We start from the raw sequence: 20,140 nt of genomic DNA on the forward strand, positions 1-20,140 counted from the left end.
CAGTTTTCTTTGATTGCTATATGGAAAATCTTCTATATTAATTGATTGTGAATGTCAGAATTTTCAAAATTTCAGTAATTAATAAATTTCAGAAATTTCATTCATTAATTGATTTTTAAGTTGATAATCGAGTTATCCCTATATATATTGGATACATGATAAGATTCAAAGCGCCATCAAACGGAATGGAACAAAATTAATCGAATCGAATGTTTTGGATGTTTTGATTGTCTTACCTGTGATGTCCATACATTGATTTTTTTGTTTTTTTGATAAAGTTTTTCTTGTTTTCACAATTTTCTATTTGATTACAAACAGAATTTTATCAATTATAATTGTTGTATGTTTATAACATACAAACGCACGTAGGTAAATTACAGGTAAATCACTTTTTTTTAAATTAAAGTTCATCATTTGTTATAATCATATATTAAATTTAATCAATATTTAAAAAAAAACATTGAAAAGGTGGAACAAGAAGAGTTCCTTTTTCCTTATAATGGAATAAATAATGATTATCATTATTTTGTTGTTGCTGTAATGGAATATTATCCAAAATATATAATTGGTTCGATTCATATACATCAAGAATCCTTTGTGTTTTAAACACGCAGGTGTCATCTAGTGGTTATTATTATGATGAGTTATTTATTTCAACAACAATAAAAACAAATTGATTCTATGATTCTATATTCAAAATAGATTCATTAATTAACCGAAAAAAGAATATTCTCAATGTTCATGATAAAAACTTGAAAATCGTCCATTTAGCGCTAATGATGATCCGATGTGGTCTAATGGTTAGGATTTCTGGCTCTCAAGTTTTATTCGATAAAAAGGAGAATTTCGAATCTTAGCAGTGTACCCAGGCGGTCCGGGTTCGATTCCCGGCATCGGAGATCACAAATTATTCTTTTTTTGTTGATTACCTTTCATGCATTGGTTTTTCATTAATTTGTAGAATTTAATGAGGAAATCATTTTGCTAATTTTTTAAAGATGGATGTTTAAAAGGAAAAAAAATCATAACCATATTTATGAATGGATCAAACTGAACCACACTTTTGTTGCCATCTGATTCGAATTCATGATTTTTTTACGTTCGATTTTTTTTTGTTTTTCGTTAAAAAATAAAACAACAACAAATAAAATGTTTTCATTATTATTACGTAAATCTAATCAACAATCATTATTCATATCGAAAATTGTTAATCAAACAATAACAAAACGAACATTGATGGAACAACAACATGAAATTGTATTTCATAAAGTAAATTCCATAATTGAATCAAAAAATTTTGGTCAAACATTTGCCGTCATACATCTTTATGGTAAACAATATTTAGTACATTTAAATGATATATTTGCTGTAAAAACAGCAATACCAGCCGATATTGGTGAACGTATAAAATTGGAAAAATGTTTACTTGTTGGTAATGAAAATTTTACATTAATTGGACGTCCGGTATTAAATCGTGATCTTGTACAAGTTGAAGCAACAATCATTGAAAAAACAATGACACAAACAAATATGGATATGTTTCATATACCACGTAAACATGGTTTTAAACGTTATCGTTTTAATCGTGAACCATTAACAATGTTACGGATCAATGATATAACTGTTTGTCATCCATTAAATACAAATCAAAAACAGATTAATTAATCCCTTTCCCATATACAATAATAACCTTTTCATTAATAAATATTTGCAACAAACAAAACAAAAAACAATGCCATGGCCATGTTCGGTATAATTTGTATAAAAAAAATTAGTTTCGAAATAAAAATAAATTTTGTAATTTTTTTCCAAAAAAATTATCATTTTAATTTTCAAATTAAGAAAAGAATTACATTTTACAAATTACAAATAATAATAAGAAGAAATAAGGTTAAGTTATTGGCGTATATTGGGAGTGGGTGACTATATCGATGGTATTCGATGGTCAACAATTTCCATTTCGAAGATTGAAACAACAAATAACATCCATACTTTTAATGATAATTTTGAATTTAAAAAAAAATCACACAATAATCGTCGTGTTCATCATCATCGTTGATTGTGATTTCGGTTTGTGCAAAGCAATACAAACTAAAATAAAATAATTTACAAACACACACACACGATTTAAATGAAAGTATTATTATTATTTTTTTAAAAAAAAGACGATTTAATATTTTCTATATTTACAAAAGCGAATAGAATAGTGTTTGGGGAAAAAAATGAATTGTGGTGTGACAAAGATGATATTTGATTGAACGCGACAAACAAACAAACGAAAAAAGAAAAAAAAAACGAACAATCCAAGTGAAAATTATACATGCAAATTATAGAAAAAAATTGAATATTTTTGCTATTTTCGATTAGTTAATCCATTTGATTTGATTTGTTTGATTCAAATTAATAAAATTTAAATCAATTACAAGAATGTTTTTTTGGGGGGTATTAATTGTAAAATGATTCATATTATATTGAATCATCATTATCATTATCATAATCCATTCTACAATTAGTATTGTTTAATGTTGGGTGAAAAAAAAATGTTTTTCTTTTTGCAATCATTCATTCTCCATGTTGTGTGTGTGTGTAAATAGATGAATAAGAATATGATGATGATGATGATGATGAGTTAACACAATTCAAGCAAATATATCTGATATTTTTAATGATAAATGTATGTTAAAATAACATAACATGTATTTTTCATTAGTTTGTTTGTGTGTGTGTTTAAATTTAAATTATTTAACATAAAGTTTTATCCTTTTTTTTATAGAGAAACAAAATGAATGAATGAAAAAAAAGTGAAATGAGAAATTAAAAAAAAAGAAGAATAGAATAAAGAGCTCTGCATAAAGTTTTGACTTGGAGATTGAGAATTATTTAGTGAAATGATTGTGTGTGTGTGTATTTGCATAAAAGGAAACGAAAAGAAAAAAAAACTGGGGTATGTTTGTAAACTTGATTTCATATTTTCACATGATTCTTTTCATGTTAAGGTTCTATATTTTTTTCAAATCATTAGATTCTCGACCACCATGAATCATCATCGGGACCAAATCCATTGTAGTATTTTTTGTTTTTGAATTTTACAATTTTTAACTAATATTTGCATATGCGGTTATTGATTTTTTTAAACTATGTTTTGTTCAAATCTTTTGAACTTTTTCACCAATCACTTGTGGATTATTTTTACGAATCTCTTCAGCTCCATATTCTTTATAATCAAATGTACAATTGTGCATTTTAGCATAACGATGCGTACCACAAAATGATAGACCACAACGGCAATCAAACCCTGTTAATAATTTTAAATGAGTAAGAAAACAAATTTCATTTTAAAAAATTCATTATATAACATACGGATGATAACAAGCTTTTCACGACAAATTGGACATCGTAATTTTTTCTTCTTCTGTTGTTTTGTTGGTGTATCCTCTTCTTCATCTTGTTGTGTACCACCAACAGAGGTATTAATTTCACTAGTCGTCGTCAAATTTGGCTGATCTACCTTTGCCTTTATTGGAAAAAATGATATCATTAAAAAAAGGTTAATTAACAATTTTAAATGAAAATTACCTCAGAATTCGATGAATGGCTAGATTCTTGAGCAGATATCGCAGATATATTTGAATTTGAATTACTTGTTACAAGAGATGTTATGCTGTTATTATTGTTATTGTTGTTGTTATTATTACTACTATTAATCAATGATGATGATGATGATGCAATCAAAGTTTTGATATTATCGGCTGCCACATTATCGAGTGTTGTTTGAGATGATGAACCATTCGTTGAGGCAGTTGTTGTTGGTGCAGCTTGTTTTCTTTTCAATGCATCTTTATAACATTTAGAGCAAAGGCCATCACTGGATGGATTGCCATAGAAACCACATCCAGACCTACACAAGGCTGCACTTTGTGACATTTGATTCGGATCGCTTTCCATTTTTCTTAAATTTAGATATACTTCAGTTGTTTCAAAACTTCAAAAACAAATCAACAAGCCAAATGGTGAAGAATTTCACGATGAAAAGAAAATCATCAATTCCAAAATGAACAATATCAATACGATGAATACGATTTAATCCGTCAGCCAAGTAATAATTGATGAAAAATATTCAATCTAATTGAAATTAAAAAAAATGAAAAACATTTGTCAAAGATTGATTTTTTTTAAAAAGAAAGAAATTTACAACAAACAAATGCAATCGATTGAAATTATTTTCCTATTCATTTAGTCACACAGTCAGTAAATCAACTAAAACACACATACTCAATTATACTATCTCTATGGTTAAAAATGTTTCATTTGATGGCCGTCATTCGTCGTCATGATCGCTATCGACGTAGTCGATATACACACTCACACAAACAACGTCAAGGAAAATCCAAAATGAATGCTCAAACACACGCACTGAAAGAAACATACATTTTATTTTGAAAAAAAAGAGAAAAGAAAATACACAGCTACAAAAAAAATTGATGATGATAAGGGAATTGATGGTGGAAAAAATGGTGAAAAAAGTGTATTCGATATTTTCCAATCATATCATATCATCATCAAGTATAACAATTCAAATTTAATGATTAATGATGATTATGCATTATAAGTGACCAGTGATAAAATAATTTAAGCATCACATGAAAAGGGTGAAAGATTAGAAAATTTACAAATCAATAGGGTAGCTAATTGATGATTTTGATTAGAATTTTGAAGAAACTTTAAAAAAAAGGGAAAAAACAATCAATCGTACACATACCATTATATTTTTTTAAATTAATTGATTGTAGAATAGTGTATCATCTCATCTTATCAATCACAAACAAAAAGATGTGCTAATAAATGATAAAATTCACTTAAATCATAAGCTCACTCTCTCTTTTTCTCTTTTCATTGACATTAATGAATTGTACTCATCAGCAGCCAGGATGATGATTGGCTACCAAAAAAACAAAACAAATCAGCACCACCACGAATAGAACCAGCTCGATTTATTGAAATCATAAAGTCGAATGATAATGATGTTGAATGGTGATGATGATGGTGATGAAGATTAAAGAAAAGACGACGAAAAAAAATACAATGAGAAAATATTATTTAGCAGCAGAAGCAAATAGAAACGATAAAGACAACAACAGCAGAAGCAATAGTCGTCAAGGCACGAACCAAACAATTTCAGCCAAAAAAAAACGAATCAATTGTGTGTGTGGTGTTTTGAGCAACGATATTGCAACGTATATACGTTGTCGTCGTCATCGTCCTACACCTCGACTCCTTATGTTTTTTTTTTATTTCATTTTAAATCTTCCTCTTCGTATAATCATCATCATCACTACTCCACCATTTTTCCTTTAGTGAATGAGGAAAAACTTTTTATTTGAAACCACATCCAATAGATGGCCATTTTGTATATTAATGAATATACGGGCGTTGTATCCTCTTGCATTCAAGCAAGCATGTATATCAAGCACATAAACCAAAAAGAGAGAAAAATACAGAATGAGCGATTACGGTGTTATGAATTGGTGAGTATATTATTCATGTGATGAGTCGAAATCGAGTACGACTCAAATCTCTCTCTCTCTCTTTTGTAGTTCTTTAATCAAACAACATTGTCATTAAGCATATGATATGATGAGATTATTAGTGATGATGATAATCATCTTTTAGGATACTATTTTCGTAAGATTTTTTTCTCTTGAAAAAAAGGTGATAACGATGAAATTTCTCTAATAATTGTAATAATCATCATATCATAAACAATCATAATTCTTTCTTTTAAAAAAATTATTAAAAGAAAATTTTATCATTGATTTTTTCATCAAAGTTATCAGATGTACTCACTAAGAAACAAGGAAAATATTTTTGTTTTTTTTGAAATGGACTCCATATTGAGATATTTTATCGGATCAAATTTTTTTTTGGGTGGAGGGTGAGAACTCATTGAGGATGGACATTTAACTAAACACTTAACACACACACAGCACACACTAAAATACCTGCCCTTTAAACTTATTCATGGTGGAGGGTTATCAACAACAAAAAATGTTCGAACAGCATTTTTAAAAATGAAGAAATAAAACCATATCTTTTTTTGGTGAAAACCAGAAAAATCAAGAGTAAATTTAATCATCATGTTGTGAGAAACAAACGGAAAAAAAAATCACAAGACAAATTACACATTATCTCAGTCTTAAAATGGCGTCAATTTTTTTTTACTTTAAAAAAAAGATTCATCTTGTATATTGATGCGTATTTTGGTGTAGGTTTGATGATATCTGCGACATTGAAATCATATTTTTTTATTTTATTTCTTGACTTAATACAATTTTGCAAAGTAATGTAGATAAAATAAAAACAGAAAAGATACAACTAATGGTTAATAACTAGCAAAACTAGTCTGAATAGAATTTCATCTTGAACGGGAAAAAAATGACATTTTTTTTTGAAAAAACGGGAAAAACCCCATCCGAAATGCGGACATATTTTTCACAGATGTTCTTACAATCAACAAAATAATAGCGTGGAATTTTTTTCTATTCACATAATAAAAAATGATTTTTCGATTGATTTATTCGATATGTCAATCACACAAAACAAATACATCCGCTGTAGGCGTTTAAAGAAGAATCTTTTAGCAATTTAACAAGTAAAACAATCAATATTAATTGGCTAATGGATAATTGTATGAAATTTTTCCTAATTGATCATTTTTTTGGTTGGCGTTTTTCATATTCATCATTCATGGAAGAGGGGGTGGCACCATAACACCATTTAACATTTTCCACAAATAAGAAAACTACGCAGATACAAGTAATCGATGCACAAACCATACATTACCATCATCATATAAAAAAGAACGTCATCATAAAATGAAATGAAAACAAAAACAAAACAAAACAAAAATTGTGTCATCGTTACCGTTAACTATTTCATTTATGTTTTTGTTTTAGTAGAAGATTTATGTAAAAATTTTCATGATTTACACCCTGTTTGATTATTGTAAAATAGGTATAAAAAACTTACCTAAATTCTCGATATTATTTCCCGAAAGAAAATACAAACTATGATGTGATGATTTGAATTTGGAAAATTTTCAATGATGGTAATTGATCTAACCAAAAACTAAACAAGAGCTGTTGAGTATTTTGTTGTTTTTTCTTGTGTTTTGGATTAATTCAAATGAGAAAGATGTGAATAAAAAATTAGGGCACACACAACATACAAACTAACTAACTAACAAACACACAAACAATCAGATCACTCATCAATACCCAAATGATAATTAGCCAAAGTTTTTTGTTTTGTTTTGTTAGAAATAAAAAAAAACTTGAATGATTTCTTATTTTAAATCTTTAAATTGTCTTTTTATATGAATGTGATGTTGATGTTGTTGATGATGATAATTGATTTATGAACAAAAGGCGCAAATAAAGAATTATTTTATTTTAGAGAATCTTTTTTAGTTTAAATTTTATTTTAAACATTGATGATGATGACGACGTGGACACAAACAAACAAACAAGCAAACCACGAGAAAAACAATCAAACACACGATCGAATAAATGGCGACAAATATAATGAGACAACGAAATGATGAAAAAAACGAAACAAAACGAAATGAAATAAAATAAAAAAATGAAAAGCCACAATCCGCGAACGGACGAACACAAACACGAGCACGAAACAGCAGCAGCAGCAGCAAAACGATAATAAAGCCAACTATAACTGAACTTTAACAACAACAACAACAAAATGTTTTTAGGCAATTGAATACGTTGATATTATTTGATGACGATAGCAGATATTCGAATGCTAGTGGTCTATCTACGTCATCATCATCATTAACATTCTTTTTTTCGCATTGACATTTTAAACATGAAAGAGAAAGATAAAAAGGTGATTCTACATTTTTCAATACCACTACTATTTTTTTTTGTTCGATGATGATAGGCGGAAGATACAACCACCACCATCATCAACAATGATTTGGCATTTTATTTGTTCTGTTTGTGAGAGATATAGTAGTAGTATAGATTATTCGAAATTAAAATTCGAATAGTAGTAGCATAGTGATTAACGGTAGAAACTATTGGATAAATAAAATCGGGTTCAAATCGAACGTTATTCTTGGGTTCCACTACCAAATTGGATTTTAATTCGAATTTCAGTTAGATTTCATCATTTTTTTATTTTCCTGAAAGAATTCCGCCTACACTCTGTTCGATTCTATGACTACGAAAATCGGATCCAATTGATTAATCATGATTTAATAGATATTTACATATATTCAATAAAACTATTATTGATCGGAATCGAAATTGACGAAAAAAACAAATGGTGAAATCCTTTCTTAAACATCATTTTTTTTCAAGAGGCAACCAAAAACAAAAAAAGTCATAAGAAACGACCTCGACAATTTGTGTGTGTGTATATCCATTCAAGTATCTCTCTCTTTTTTTTTGGTTGTCACACAATGAATGTGATGCAAATATCACATTAAATATCATGTGACTTTTATTTTTTCATCCAACACCATTGCCATAATCATCCAACAAATCATAATCATCATCATCATTATTACCACCATTAGGATTGGTCTGGTGATGATGATGATGACGATGATGAGAATGATGAAATCCAATCCATTCTGATTCATCTTCTTGTTTTTTGCGTCTATTGTGTTTTTATACCTGTTTAGATCTTGATGTACTCGATCAAAAAAATTGTAGCAAAAAAGGTGAAAGAAAAAAATTTCTGATAATTATACTCATATAATAATTACACATTTTTTTCTGATCAACAATCGAAAGTAAAAAATAGAGATTACAAACAAACAAACAAAAACAAAATATAGAGATATTTTCTCGGGAAAAAAATAAGATCGATTGGAGATCGGTAATTTCGAAGAAAAAAAAACTTCGAGCAGGATTCGAACATTCGATTTTCGAAAATGTTTTTTTTTTATCGCTCGAAAACAAAAACGTTCGATTTTTGTTGGAAACATTTCCCGAGCAAAACTAACTGAATGAATTTCTCTAAATAACCAAGTTACTTTTAATGGATTTTTTAAATTTTTTATTTTCTTCCCAAATTTTTGTTATTATTTTCTTTTTTATCATCATCATCATCATCATCAACAACAACAATAATAAACGCCTTTCCTTTTCTATCAATTCAAATTCAAAACATTATTATGTTATATTCAGGAAGTATAGTCCCTTGTTCTGCAAACAGCCACCATCATCATATGAATTTCTTTTCCATTTCAATATGTATCAACAACAACAACAAAAAATTAACATTTGATTTGTTTTTCCTTTTTATTTTTTTAATAATAATGTAAATGTAAACACACAATTATTACTGATACAAATTACATGTAAATGTTTTTTTTTCTGAAAGAAAAATGAACTAAAACTGAATATCAAAACGACGACAACAACAACAACAAAATTGTCATACCTGTTGTATCCTGTATATACCGATTTATGGTAGACACATTAGACTTGACCTAAATCATCATCATCATCATCATCGATATTATATATATAGTGTTTGATGAAGCCCTACTGAACAAGTAATCTACTCCTTTATTGATTTGATAAATTTCATAAATTTATTTTTTTTTCCAATAGAGGAATAGGTGGATCATTTTTTATTTTGTTTTTTACTGTAAATTGCTTCTCTTTTTTTTCTCCTGAAAGCAAAGGATTTTTGATCAATTACTTCTCATCATCACTTTGAGTTTGTTTTTGTTCGAAAAGATTTGACAAGTGTGAGCCAGCAACTATTTTCCTCATCACAGATTGAATTGGATGATGATGGAAATTATACTCGGGTTTACCTCTTTTTTTTTTTGTTTACTTGCTTAAATCAATTTCTGTTGATTTGTTTTAATACTCGAATAAATTGCACATCAATGTTACGGGGCGAGCAAGTTTTTCTCGTTTTTTTTTCTTTTTTCTTTAATTTCTCGCCTTTTATTGCAAAGAAAACACTTGGTCATTTTTATTTCGATGAAAATTGCTCCCGAAAAACAAAACGGACCGATTTTCTCTTTTTGAAACCCAAAAAAATCCAATTTACCAATAACGCCATCTTGAGACAGTTAGATCAAAATCCATAACGACAAAAATCGTATTAGATAATCAAAAAAGAAAAAATTGACAAAAATTTGTGGAACAACAAATTCAATTCAATCCAAATTCGTTTTGATATTGAGATCTAAAAAAAGCATTTTTTGCCATTGATTCATCAAGAGAAAGAGAAAGAAATCAAAATAGATTACCTTGTTGCTATACTCATCATCATCCAAGGTAAATCGACAATTAATGATTGACGAATAGTCATTGATAAGCAAAATATGGGGCCCTTTTATTCTCTCCTCTTTTTCCTAGGAAATTTCTAGAAAAAAAACTAACAAAATTGACTTGAAAATTAAGATTCTCAACAAAAAAAAGTTGTTTTCATTTTCAATTTTCTTTGGGTGCTCTTCATCAAACTATTTGATGATGGATGATGATGTAATGATATCATCGTTGTTTTGATGACATTGGCCAACAGTTCATACACACATCTTTATAGAATTCAATCATTCGATAAAGATAACAAGAAAGAGAGTGAGCGTGTACGACGCAACAAGGCATCAAATAAAACAAATCAAAATTTATATGGCATCATCATGAATGGCATTATATAATAAGTGAATGAACCGAAATTGAAAAGAAAAAGAAACAAATTCAGTTCATCAAACTGGTGTGGTGGTTGGTTGATGGATGGGGGTGATATACTTTCTGCATATGCGTTCACTACGTTTTAAAACCAGGATTCTCTCTCTCTCTCTCTCTCTCATCCTACTGTGTTTGTGTTTAAATGTGACCTATGATCAGTGTCATTCAACTTTGTTTCCTATTTTTTTGTTTGTCGATAATTTAACTTGACCATCATCAATTATTATCAGTGAAATTTATTTTAAATACGGAAACCTAAATAAAAAAAGTGGTACGCCATATGTTTGTGTGAGTGAATGTCGATCATGATGGCTTCAATTTGACAAAAAAAAACCAGATTATTGGATTTGTCGATACTATCCATCCATGACACACACACGCATTTGGTTTTCTTCAGTTTAAACTAACCATTGTTGAAGTAGTGGCATATATTGATCAAAAATAAAATCCAAGAATTTTATCCAATCGATTCGTTCAAAAGCCTTTTCCGATATGACATTTTCTGTCATCACCCCCGAAAAAGAATATGCATTGAGGAAATTCATATTTCATTGAATATAAGGAAATTTGTTTTTTTTTATTCATTTCCTTCCAGAATATTCATTTTGAATATTCATTGTTGAATACAAGAATTTCCATTACATTCAAAATGACGAATATTTTTATTTTTTTTATTCATGATAAAAATGATGATGATCATTCACCCCATAATACATTCATTCTCAAATAAAGAATGAATGAATAACCACGACGACAAAAAAAGTTCAAAGAACTTGTGTAAAAAAAAAGAAGAAGAAATGTTTGCAAAAGAATTCGACAGAAAACGAATGTCAAGCGAAAAATCAAACTCTTTTTCGTTGTTGATGATTTAATTTCTAAATGAATCAACAATTCATTCAGAAATTCAAATGGTTTCTCTTTGAAAAAATTGCATTTATTTTTATGAATCCAAATACGCATTTCGAGGAAAAGTTACCGAAGTAGAAGTCCATGCTGATCAGAATCTGAATGATGATGATAATAAAAACCAAACAAAATAAAAACAATAATAATCAATCAAAGTTTATTCATTCATTTAAAACAACAAAAACAGGAAAAAAATCAATACTTATTGACAATCAGAATCAGAAAAAAAATATTAAGATTTTATCGTTTTTTGTAAAATTACTAACAATCAATATTACAAATAATTAATAACAATCACTTTTGTAAGTTAACTTGTGTGTGTGTGTGTGCATGTTATAATAACAAAATTTTGGATAAAATCAGTGAATAAGCATGTTTATTCCGCGATGTGCGTTGTATATTTTTAAAGGATTTTGTAAAGGTGTTTTGGTGTGTGTGTGGGCGTTCAGTCACTGAAAAAACAAACAGAATCGATTAGGAAATATATAGGAAATTGATGAACAAATTGCTAATTATAGATACAGATTAGATAAACATTTTCAATTAATTACATTGGTTATCTGAAATTAGATAATTTTAATAAAAAAAAATACAAATGTTGTGCCTTTAGGAAAACGAGAAAAAATATCATCTATTTTCAAGGATAAAGTATACAACAAAAAAAAACGATATGATGATTTTCCTATATTGGAATGATAATGAATTCATTTAATGTTGATAATGATGATAATTATGTGAATCGATTAATTTCTCTCTTTTTTTTCGGAAATTTAATCAGATCAACAACAAAAAATATTTCAGGGATAACAGCATCTTTTCGTAAACAACAACAACAACAAAATGAAAAACTAGATGATCTTGAAAGATATTTCTCATTTTATCAACAACTTAATAAACAAACAAACTATTCAACAAGTGATAATTGCATCTAGGAACAAATTATTATTTAAAAATGTTTACGTAATACGGGGACATTTCTCTAATTTATATTCCGCTTTTTTTCTTCCTAAATCTACTCAATTTCCGCATCAATCAATTTTGATGACATTGAACACACACACACAAACTATAAATGTTTCCTTGTAAACAACAACAAATACATTTTTGTTATCATTAAAAAAAAGTTTTCAAACAAAATTAATTCCAATAATTATTTAATAATAATAAGCTTTTCTCAATCGATAACGATGGCAGCAGAAGATGGAAAAGTAAAGTAATTTATCTCTGAAAAACAAAATGAAAATCAGAATAACTCGTGATTGGATAAGTGTTTTTTTTAGATGAATACTGAACTTTTTTTGTTTTGTTGTTACCAATACGCATATTTATGGGAACACGCGAACGACATTCGTTCGTTCGACGTAACTAATAAAAAAAACATGATCGTTTTTGACAAGGAAAATAAAATGTGAAGAACAAAAAAAGAAAAAAACATCTTTGGTTGTGGTTTTTTTTGTGTGTATTCGGCTATCATTTTACAGTATATGATTGGCGTCATAAGTGTTTTTTGTTGTTGTTTTTTAAAATATAGTAGCGGGTATGTATTTTTTGGTGGTTACGGTTTGATTGTGGGTGGGTGGGTGTGTGTGTTTTTTCTGTGGTTGAATTTCTAATGAATTTCTTCATTTTGGCAGAATATGACGACTGTGAATATCGTCAATTAGAATAGAATTTGATTTCAGTTTGTTTGTTTGTTTTATTTTGTTTTGTGATAATAAATGATGACGACAATACATTTGTCATTGAGAATTATTGATTGTGTGAATCATCATCATTATCATAAGGATAAGAATTTCTAAGAATTTTTGTGTTGTTTTTCAAATAAAAATTTCGGAATAAAAACTTTAATGTTGCTGTAGTTGTTGTGTGTTTAAATTTTACAAATATCACCTTTGTCACACACACACAACAATGTCATAAGAAAAAAAATGAATTTTTGGCTTTTGAATTTATTGCTTGAAAATAGTGATGATTTGTTGTTGTTGTTGTTGTCATAATTCATCATAGCTGCACTCATTGATGGCTTTTGTTTTTTTTTTGTTTCAGTCTTGGGTAAGAAAGGGATTTGGTTCAGGAGGTTTTTTTCTCGGTCGCTTTGAATATACATCAATCATCATCATAATCGAGTCTTTTTTTAAAAAAAATAGGAAGAAAATGAAAAAGGGAATTAGAATTGATTTTTTTGTTGTTAATTTTATAATTAATGATTGTGTATTTTGTGCTGAATGTAAATGATATTCGCTTATGTTATTTCGAATGATTTTTTTGTAAGAAAAAAGGAAAAGAAAAACAAACATCAAACATAAATAGGAACTGGAAACAAAAAAAACAGACAAACAAGTAAAATACATGGAAATTAAAGATCATTGCTTTTCAATTAGAATTAATTTACAAATAATGAAGGAAATTCAATTTTCAGTGAATAGTTTCTAGTAAAAATGATGATATTTGAACAATTAAAGACAACAACAACAACAATGATGACAATAATAATGATGATGAATTATCACGAATTTTATCGATTTAAAATTTTCAACTAGAAAAAAAATTTCAGGAAAAAAACACACACAGATAAAGAATGAATGTGGTCCAACAGTTGTGAATGAAAAATATTATTCATTTCCCATTGTGGAAATGCAAATAATAATTCCGATCAATCTTCAGTAATGGTCGATAGTATCGGTGTCATTGCACGTTGTAATGTTGTTGATGTAATATAATCAATTAATGGTTGATTTGTTGAATTCTTAAATTGGACAAAAAACAACGGAAAAGACAAAGACAATAGAAAAGAAATGAAAATAATAATTAGAGACAATCATCAACATTGAATATAAATGAAAAAAAAATTATTTGTTAATTAAAAAAAATGGAAAATAACGACAACAACAACTAAAACAAACAAAACAAGAATCTGTCATTCTATTGCTAGTTGAGAAAAGCATTCAGATTAAAAAACAAATAATTCACATACGGAATTTAAGATTCGGTTCCTTTTACGTTTTTTTTAATAATAATAATAATGAAAATTATTAATATGATAAGACAAAAAGGAAAAAAATGGTTGTATTGGTCGTTTGTGATGTGCGATGGATAAAGTGGAAATTTTTGAAGAGAAAAAGATTGATAAAATAAAATGAAAGACAATTAAATACAAACAAACACACGCAGACACACATATAGAAAGACAGAAAATAAAACAATGAAAGTTCAAGAATATTGAACTTTCAAGAATATGATAAGTAATTAAGCGCAATACAGATTCTTCTTCCTTAATTTATTCAATGGCATTTCGTTTAATTTATGGTTGTCATATTTCACAACCGGATCTTATCATTCTTGTTGTTGTTGTAGGAATAAAAGTCACAGGTTAAAAGCCATTTGATGATTGGTGTTGTTGGTTATTGTTGTTGTTGAATGATTGTACATACCACTTCTTCTTCTTCTTCTTCTTCATCTACATTCTTATCATCAATATTCAAATTATCATCAATATTTTGTTCATTTTTTATCGAACGTGAATGATTTGATGATTGATTATGATGATTCATTTTATGACGTAACATTCGTATCGGTGTTGTTGGATAATCTATATTAATGAGAAAAAAAAATTAATTTCATCGAAATTTTAAAATTAAAAAATCAAAAAATTTACATTCACTTTCACTTGATTCAGTCAATGATGGTGTTCCTTCAGTATGTGTTGGTGTTGCCGTACCAATACTATGCGGTGGTGTCCATGTAATATTGCTACGAAGTGTACTACTACCCAGACCGGATGATGCAAATGAACCAGAACTATTTACCGTTGATTCATATTCCGGATGACTAATTTATAATAAATAATAAAAATAAATAATAAAGATTTCATATCAATCAATGATCGAACCAAAAATGAAAAACCGAAAAAGCCAAAAAACAAAAAAATGTTCAATCATTTTTGAATCATTGATATGATAAATTTGAATGATTAAAATAATAATGAAATATTCGAAACATTAAACCAACCTACTTCTGATCATTAATAAATTGTTGTTGTTGTTGTTGTTGTAATTGTTGTTTTTGGATCACACTTTGTATTATTGATTGTTGTTTATTAACAGTCTGTTTAATAACAGCAGTTTTAAGATATTTATTTGAATTATCAATACCACTGCTAAAACTATAACGAATTGAATTTGGTTGTGAATTTGTATTAACATTTGTATTTGATGATTGTATTGGCGGTTTATTATGATTCGTTTTCGGTTGTGTCATACCTGTTTTTATAAGTAAGGAATTGTATCAAAATAAAATCAATTAATTAATCAATATGAACCGGGAAAAAAACATTTCAATTTAAAAAAAGAAAGAATTTTAAATTTAAAAATTCCAAAACTAATCGAGCAATTAGTGAAAAAAAGTGAAAAAAACAGAAAATTCTCACCGATAACCGAGTAAGATTTTTCGTGAATATTATTATCATTATTATTATTAGTAATAGAAGATGTTTGATTATTATTTAACATTTGACTAGTATTATTATGATTGGCGGTGATTATTGGTGGTCGTTTATTGGATGGTTTATTCAGTGCTATTCAGTTATTTTTTTATGGTAAAAGAATTTTGAAAAGAATGCAGGAAAGATCGCAAAATACAGGAATTCGATGAATATCAAGATGCAATTGGAATTTGTTTTGTTTTTGTGTTTCAAGGAAATAAATTGACATTGGTCGCAATGAATGAATGAATGAAAACGAAATTGGAAATGACAAAGAAAGGATTAAATTATAAAATGTCGAAAACGAACAACATGATAACAACCATACGATCATCAATAATCATAAACAAACAAAATTAGAGAAAGAGAGAGAAAGAAGAAGAAGAAAATATTATCAAACATTCCACAGAACAACAAATCAAAAAAATGACAAAACAGAAAAGAAAAAAAAACATAGGAACAAACAAACAACATACCGAGACCTATGTAACTTGTAACCAAATTACGAAATTTTCGATGTTGACCTTTGATTTCGGGCAAATCGACTGATGGATTTTATTTGGTTTAAAGTTTTTTTTAAATTTTGGTTTCGAAAGTAGCAGTAGAACAGTGGATAAGTAGTGATTTTGTAATAATAAAAAAAATTGATTTTTTTTTTTGGTTAGGAAGCATTAAAAGGTTTGTTAATGTGGGAAAAAAACGAAAAGAAGAAAAAAAAACATTTGAAAAAGAAAGAGAAAAGAATAAAAGTTATGTCGATTATGTGAATTGAAAAGTGTGCGAAAGTTTATGATATCAATGAATTTAATAATAGAAAAAAAGAATCAATTTTTTCGAAAAAAAGAAAAAAGTAAGTATAACTTACGTGATGGAATTTTTCGAAATACTTTTGTACTCATAAAATCATGAAAACGTTGAGCATAAAAACCGGGCCTATGTACTGAAATTGTATCACCATCATGTAATACTGATTTCCATGTATGTTCTAATTTTTTTCTTAAACGATAACTTTGTAAAATATCAATAATACCGACATATAATAATAAACGTTCGCCTTGTGAATTTCGGGCTGGTATTCCACCCGGTCTGAATTGAATGATTGTTTAAAAAAAAAAATTGTTTTCAAAAATAAATTCTCTCTTTTAATATTTTTTTTTAATATTAAAAAAATGAACATACGGAATATCCTCTTCTTGATCGATAGGATCGATTTCGGCTTGTATCGATTCCAATGCAGTGGAAAATGCAGCTATTCGCTGTTTATTCGTTGATTTTTGCCTCACAAGACATGATTGTTTTTGATTGATATTATCCAATTGATTTGTATCTGAATTTTTACATAATTCTAATGCTGCTTGTTCAGCTTGAGCACGATAACGTTCTTCTTTTTCTTTGGCCGATTGATCAAGATTATGTACACCAACCAAAAGTGAATAATCCATTATTTTAAAACTTTCCAATACACGACAATCACGTTGCATTGTTTTAATCAATGCATTATATGTATCAACTTCAAGATATATGCCTTCAGGATGATGATCAATAAAATCTAAATCTTTATATGTTGGTGATGTTTTTTGTCGTTCATATTTATTTGCTTTACGTTTATATGTTGAACCTTTTAGATCATATTTTTGATGCATTTTAACATAACTTGGCAATAGATTATTCATAACAACAAAACGAACATTTTTTCCACCACAAATATAACAATATTGTCCAAAAAATTTTGGCAGTAATGTACGTGGATTTTGATTCAGATTCTATAATGATATATTTATTATTTGGAATTAAAGAACGAGAAAAAAAACATCAATAATAATAACAACAACAACAGCAAAACATACCATATAATATCCGGGTAATAATTTAAGTAGAAATTCTGCTTCTTTATGTTGAACAGTTTTAATAATAAAATTATCATCAAATGTTAGATAGAAAACACTGCCTGAAGCACCAGGATTTGATAGTTCACGTAATGGTTCATTACATAATGATAATAGATAATCATCCGGTTGTATACCGAATAGATCACGAAAATAACGAAAAGCAATCGGTGCATATACTTTAAATTTAAAATCACTATAATGATGAGCCGGTGTTGTTTGTGAACCTTCTTTATTAAATTGTACTAATTCAATTTCCATAAAATCTTTCATTAATAAATCACGTTCTGGTTTTGATGCTAATGAACCGACAGTATGACCAATACCTAATTGTATTGATCCCATAATCTGTGTGGTTGGAAATTTTTTATATGTAACTTGTCCTTCTTCATCCACTCTTCGATGACCAATTTTTCGTTCTTTTTCCAATTGTTTACGTAATTTTGATTCAGCCGATAATGGACCAGGTGTATTGGGTGTTTTTGGATCATCGATACTGCCACGACCACCAGATAATGGTACATTACTATTATCCATAATCTATAACAAACAAAAACATAAAAAAACCATATTCCGTAAATAAAAAAAACTAAACAAGAATCCAGAATTCATCTAATGTTATCCCTAAAATTTTATAATTTTGTTTCCAAATTTTTGTTTTCCTGTTTTCAAAATCTCTTATTCATTCAAATCATCCAATTCATACATACTTGTAATGGTGGTGGTTTCTTTTTCTTTGATAATGATGATGATGATAATGATAATTTACTATGATGACTATCATCTTTAATTGATGTAGCTATAAAATTTAAATATTATGAAAAAAAATGATAAGAAATTTTAATTTATTTTTTTTAATTAAAAATTATAATTTTACCATCATTCGATTGACGACAATGTAATGATGATGATGATGATCGTCGTTGTTGTTGTTGTTGTTGTTGATCATTTGTAGAAACATCATCAATTGATTTGTTTTGTTTATTTATATCTTGTTCAATCAATGTTGTTGACATTTTCTTCATTCATTCAACCAAACAACCATTTAAAAACGATCAACAAATGAAATAATCCACATTCATTGATTGAAATTATTTTTTGAGAGATGAGATTTTTTTTTGCAGTGTTTCGTGTTTTATAAAAAGGATATTGCTTGTTTCTTTTTGTAGGAAATTTACAATCATTTACATTATCAGCTGATTGATAATATTATTGCTTTAATCAAAGAAAGGATTGGATTGATAATGGCGATTGATGATAATTACGATAATGGTGATGATGATTGGTGAATGATGATCAATCAATCAATTGATTAATCAATTTGATGAAAATGTCAAAACCATAAGAATTCAATTATCAATTGGCAAGGGAAACAAAATTGATGATTTCTTCAATCCACAATCATTGAAAGGAAACCGGAATAATCAAATTGAAAGCGAAATTTTCCCGAAAAAAATATTATTCTTGTTATTTTCGAAAATTAAGATTGTTTATCTTCCTGAAATTGACCGATAGAAAACAACAACAACAACAAAACGAATGACAATTTGAGCCTGATTCACTTGAGATATTGTTTACGTTTTTTCGCTTCCCACACAAATTTCTTTCGATCCTATCCTGTTTTGTTTGAGATAGATTTACACACGCACACTGTAAATTGATGGACGAAATAGAATAAGATTTGAAATAAGATTTGTTTTTTTAAAATCAAAATCAAAATCAAAACGAATAATACAAAAAAAATGAACAAGGAGGTGATTTTGATACACACCAAATAATAACACAGACTCTTTTTTTTTCTCATTCAAGATTATTCGATAGCGCCCTCTTCCGGTTCACGAATTTACTATTTCTTGATGAAAACAAACAAAACAAACAGAAAAATTCATTTCAAAGATTTAAGCAAAATGCTATAGAAGTTTGTTAGTTTTTGGTTGCACATTACCATATAATTGTACAAACAAAAATGAAATGAATCCACTGAACGAAAAGAGAAATAAAAAACGATCGAAAAATTCATATAAACCAAGAATTTCAGAATTGCGTCGACGTCGTTGTCGTTGATAATAAATGTCCAACATATAGATTTCGAATGACGAATCTTTTTCCTTTTTTTTAATTCGATAATTTTTACC

At 27.9% G+C, this 20,140-nt stretch overlaps 3 protein-coding genes, 1 long non-coding RNA gene and 1 other non-coding gene across 14 annotated transcripts; 3 read left to right on the forward strand and 2 right to left on the reverse strand.

Moving 5' to 3' along the window:
* Nucleotides 1-218: 218 nt before the first annotated feature.
* On the forward strand, nucleotides 219-2,430 carry mRpL21 (mitochondrial ribosomal protein L21). The gene is made up of 2 exons (XM_075821671.1): nucleotides 219-380; nucleotides 469-2,430. Exon 2 carries the CDS (start codon nucleotides 1,087-1,089, stop codon nucleotides 1,663-1,665), a length of 579 nt encoding a protein of 192 aa, XP_075677786.1. The 5' UTR covers nucleotides 219-380; nucleotides 469-1,086; the 3' UTR covers nucleotides 1,666-2,430.
* On the forward strand, nucleotides 784-899 carry TRNAE-CUC (transfer RNA glutamic acid (anticodon CUC)). Its single transcript has 2 exons — nucleotides 784-820; nucleotides 865-899. It is a non-coding gene; the product is annotated as a tRNA-Glu (tRNA).
* Nucleotides 2,431-3,135: 705 nt separating the features above from the next.
* Nucleotides 3,136-7,385, reverse strand: drn (zinc finger AN1-type doctor no). 2 transcript variants are annotated; one of them, XM_027340742.2, is made up of 4 exons: nucleotides 7,027-7,385; nucleotides 3,577-4,122; nucleotides 3,361-3,514; nucleotides 3,136-3,295 (listed from the first exon to the last, which is right to left on the reverse strand). In XM_027340742.2, exons 2-4 carry the CDS (start codon nucleotides 3,943-3,945, stop codon nucleotides 3,147-3,149), a joined length of 672 nt encoding a protein of 223 aa, XP_027196543.2. In that variant the 5' UTR covers nucleotides 3,946-4,122; nucleotides 7,027-7,385; the 3' UTR covers nucleotides 3,136-3,146. The 2 variants fall into 2 exon arrangements, with proteins under 2 accessions (XP_027196543.2, XP_075677785.1); XM_075821670.1 differs by lacking the exon at nucleotides 7,027-7,385 and adding an exon at nucleotides 4,760-5,029.
* Nucleotides 7,386-7,747: 362 nt separating this feature from the next.
* Nucleotides 7,748-12,586, forward strand: LOC142645454 (uncharacterized). Of its 3 annotated transcripts, none has more exons than XR_012846588.1 (3): nucleotides 7,748-9,580; nucleotides 9,639-10,319; nucleotides 10,401-12,586. It is a non-coding gene; the product is annotated as an uncharacterized LOC142645454 (long non-coding RNA). The 3 variants fall into 3 exon arrangements; XR_012846589.1 differs by having other exon boundaries at nucleotides 7,945-8,740; nucleotides 8,814-9,580; nucleotides 9,639-12,586; XR_012846587.1 differs by having other exon boundaries at nucleotides 9,639-12,586.
* A 64-nt stretch (nucleotides 12,587-12,650) lies between these two features.
* Nucleotides 12,651-19,798, reverse strand: LOC113791053 (phosphatidylinositol 4-phosphate 5-kinase type-1 alpha-like). 7 transcript variants are annotated; one of them, XR_012846583.1, is made up of 11 exons: nucleotides 18,883-19,793; nucleotides 18,716-18,804; nucleotides 17,967-18,545; nucleotides 17,299-17,882; nucleotides 16,985-17,205; nucleotides 16,596-16,664; nucleotides 16,066-16,212; nucleotides 15,652-15,898; nucleotides 15,295-15,467; nucleotides 14,899-15,228; nucleotides 12,651-13,767 (listed from the first exon to the last, which is right to left on the reverse strand). XR_012846583.1 is itself a non-coding variant. In XM_075821663.1 (11 exons), the coding sequence occupies exons 1-11, from the start codon at nucleotides 19,028-19,030 to the stop codon at nucleotides 13,756-13,758; spliced, it is 2,424 nt and encodes an 807-aa protein (XP_075677778.1). In that variant the 5' UTR covers nucleotides 19,031-19,793; the 3' UTR covers nucleotides 12,651-13,755. The 7 variants fall into 7 exon arrangements, 6 of the variants coding, with proteins under 6 accessions (XP_075677778.1, XP_075677777.1, XP_075677776.1 ...); XM_075821663.1 differs by having other exon boundaries at nucleotides 15,074-15,228; XM_075821662.1 differs by having other exon boundaries at nucleotides 15,071-15,228; nucleotides 18,883-19,792.
* Nucleotides 19,799-20,140: the final 342 nt, after the last annotated feature.

The sequence above is a fragment of the Dermatophagoides pteronyssinus genome, unplaced genomic scaffold (assembly GCF_027571235.1).
Source record: "Dermatophagoides pteronyssinus isolate colony J.1.1.1.1 unplaced genomic scaffold, Derpt_VIB-CSIC_2022.12 sq0012, whole genome shotgun sequence".
In the NCBI taxonomy this organism is placed as follows: Eukaryota; Metazoa; Arthropoda; class Arachnida; order Sarcoptiformes; family Pyroglyphidae; genus Dermatophagoides; species Dermatophagoides pteronyssinus.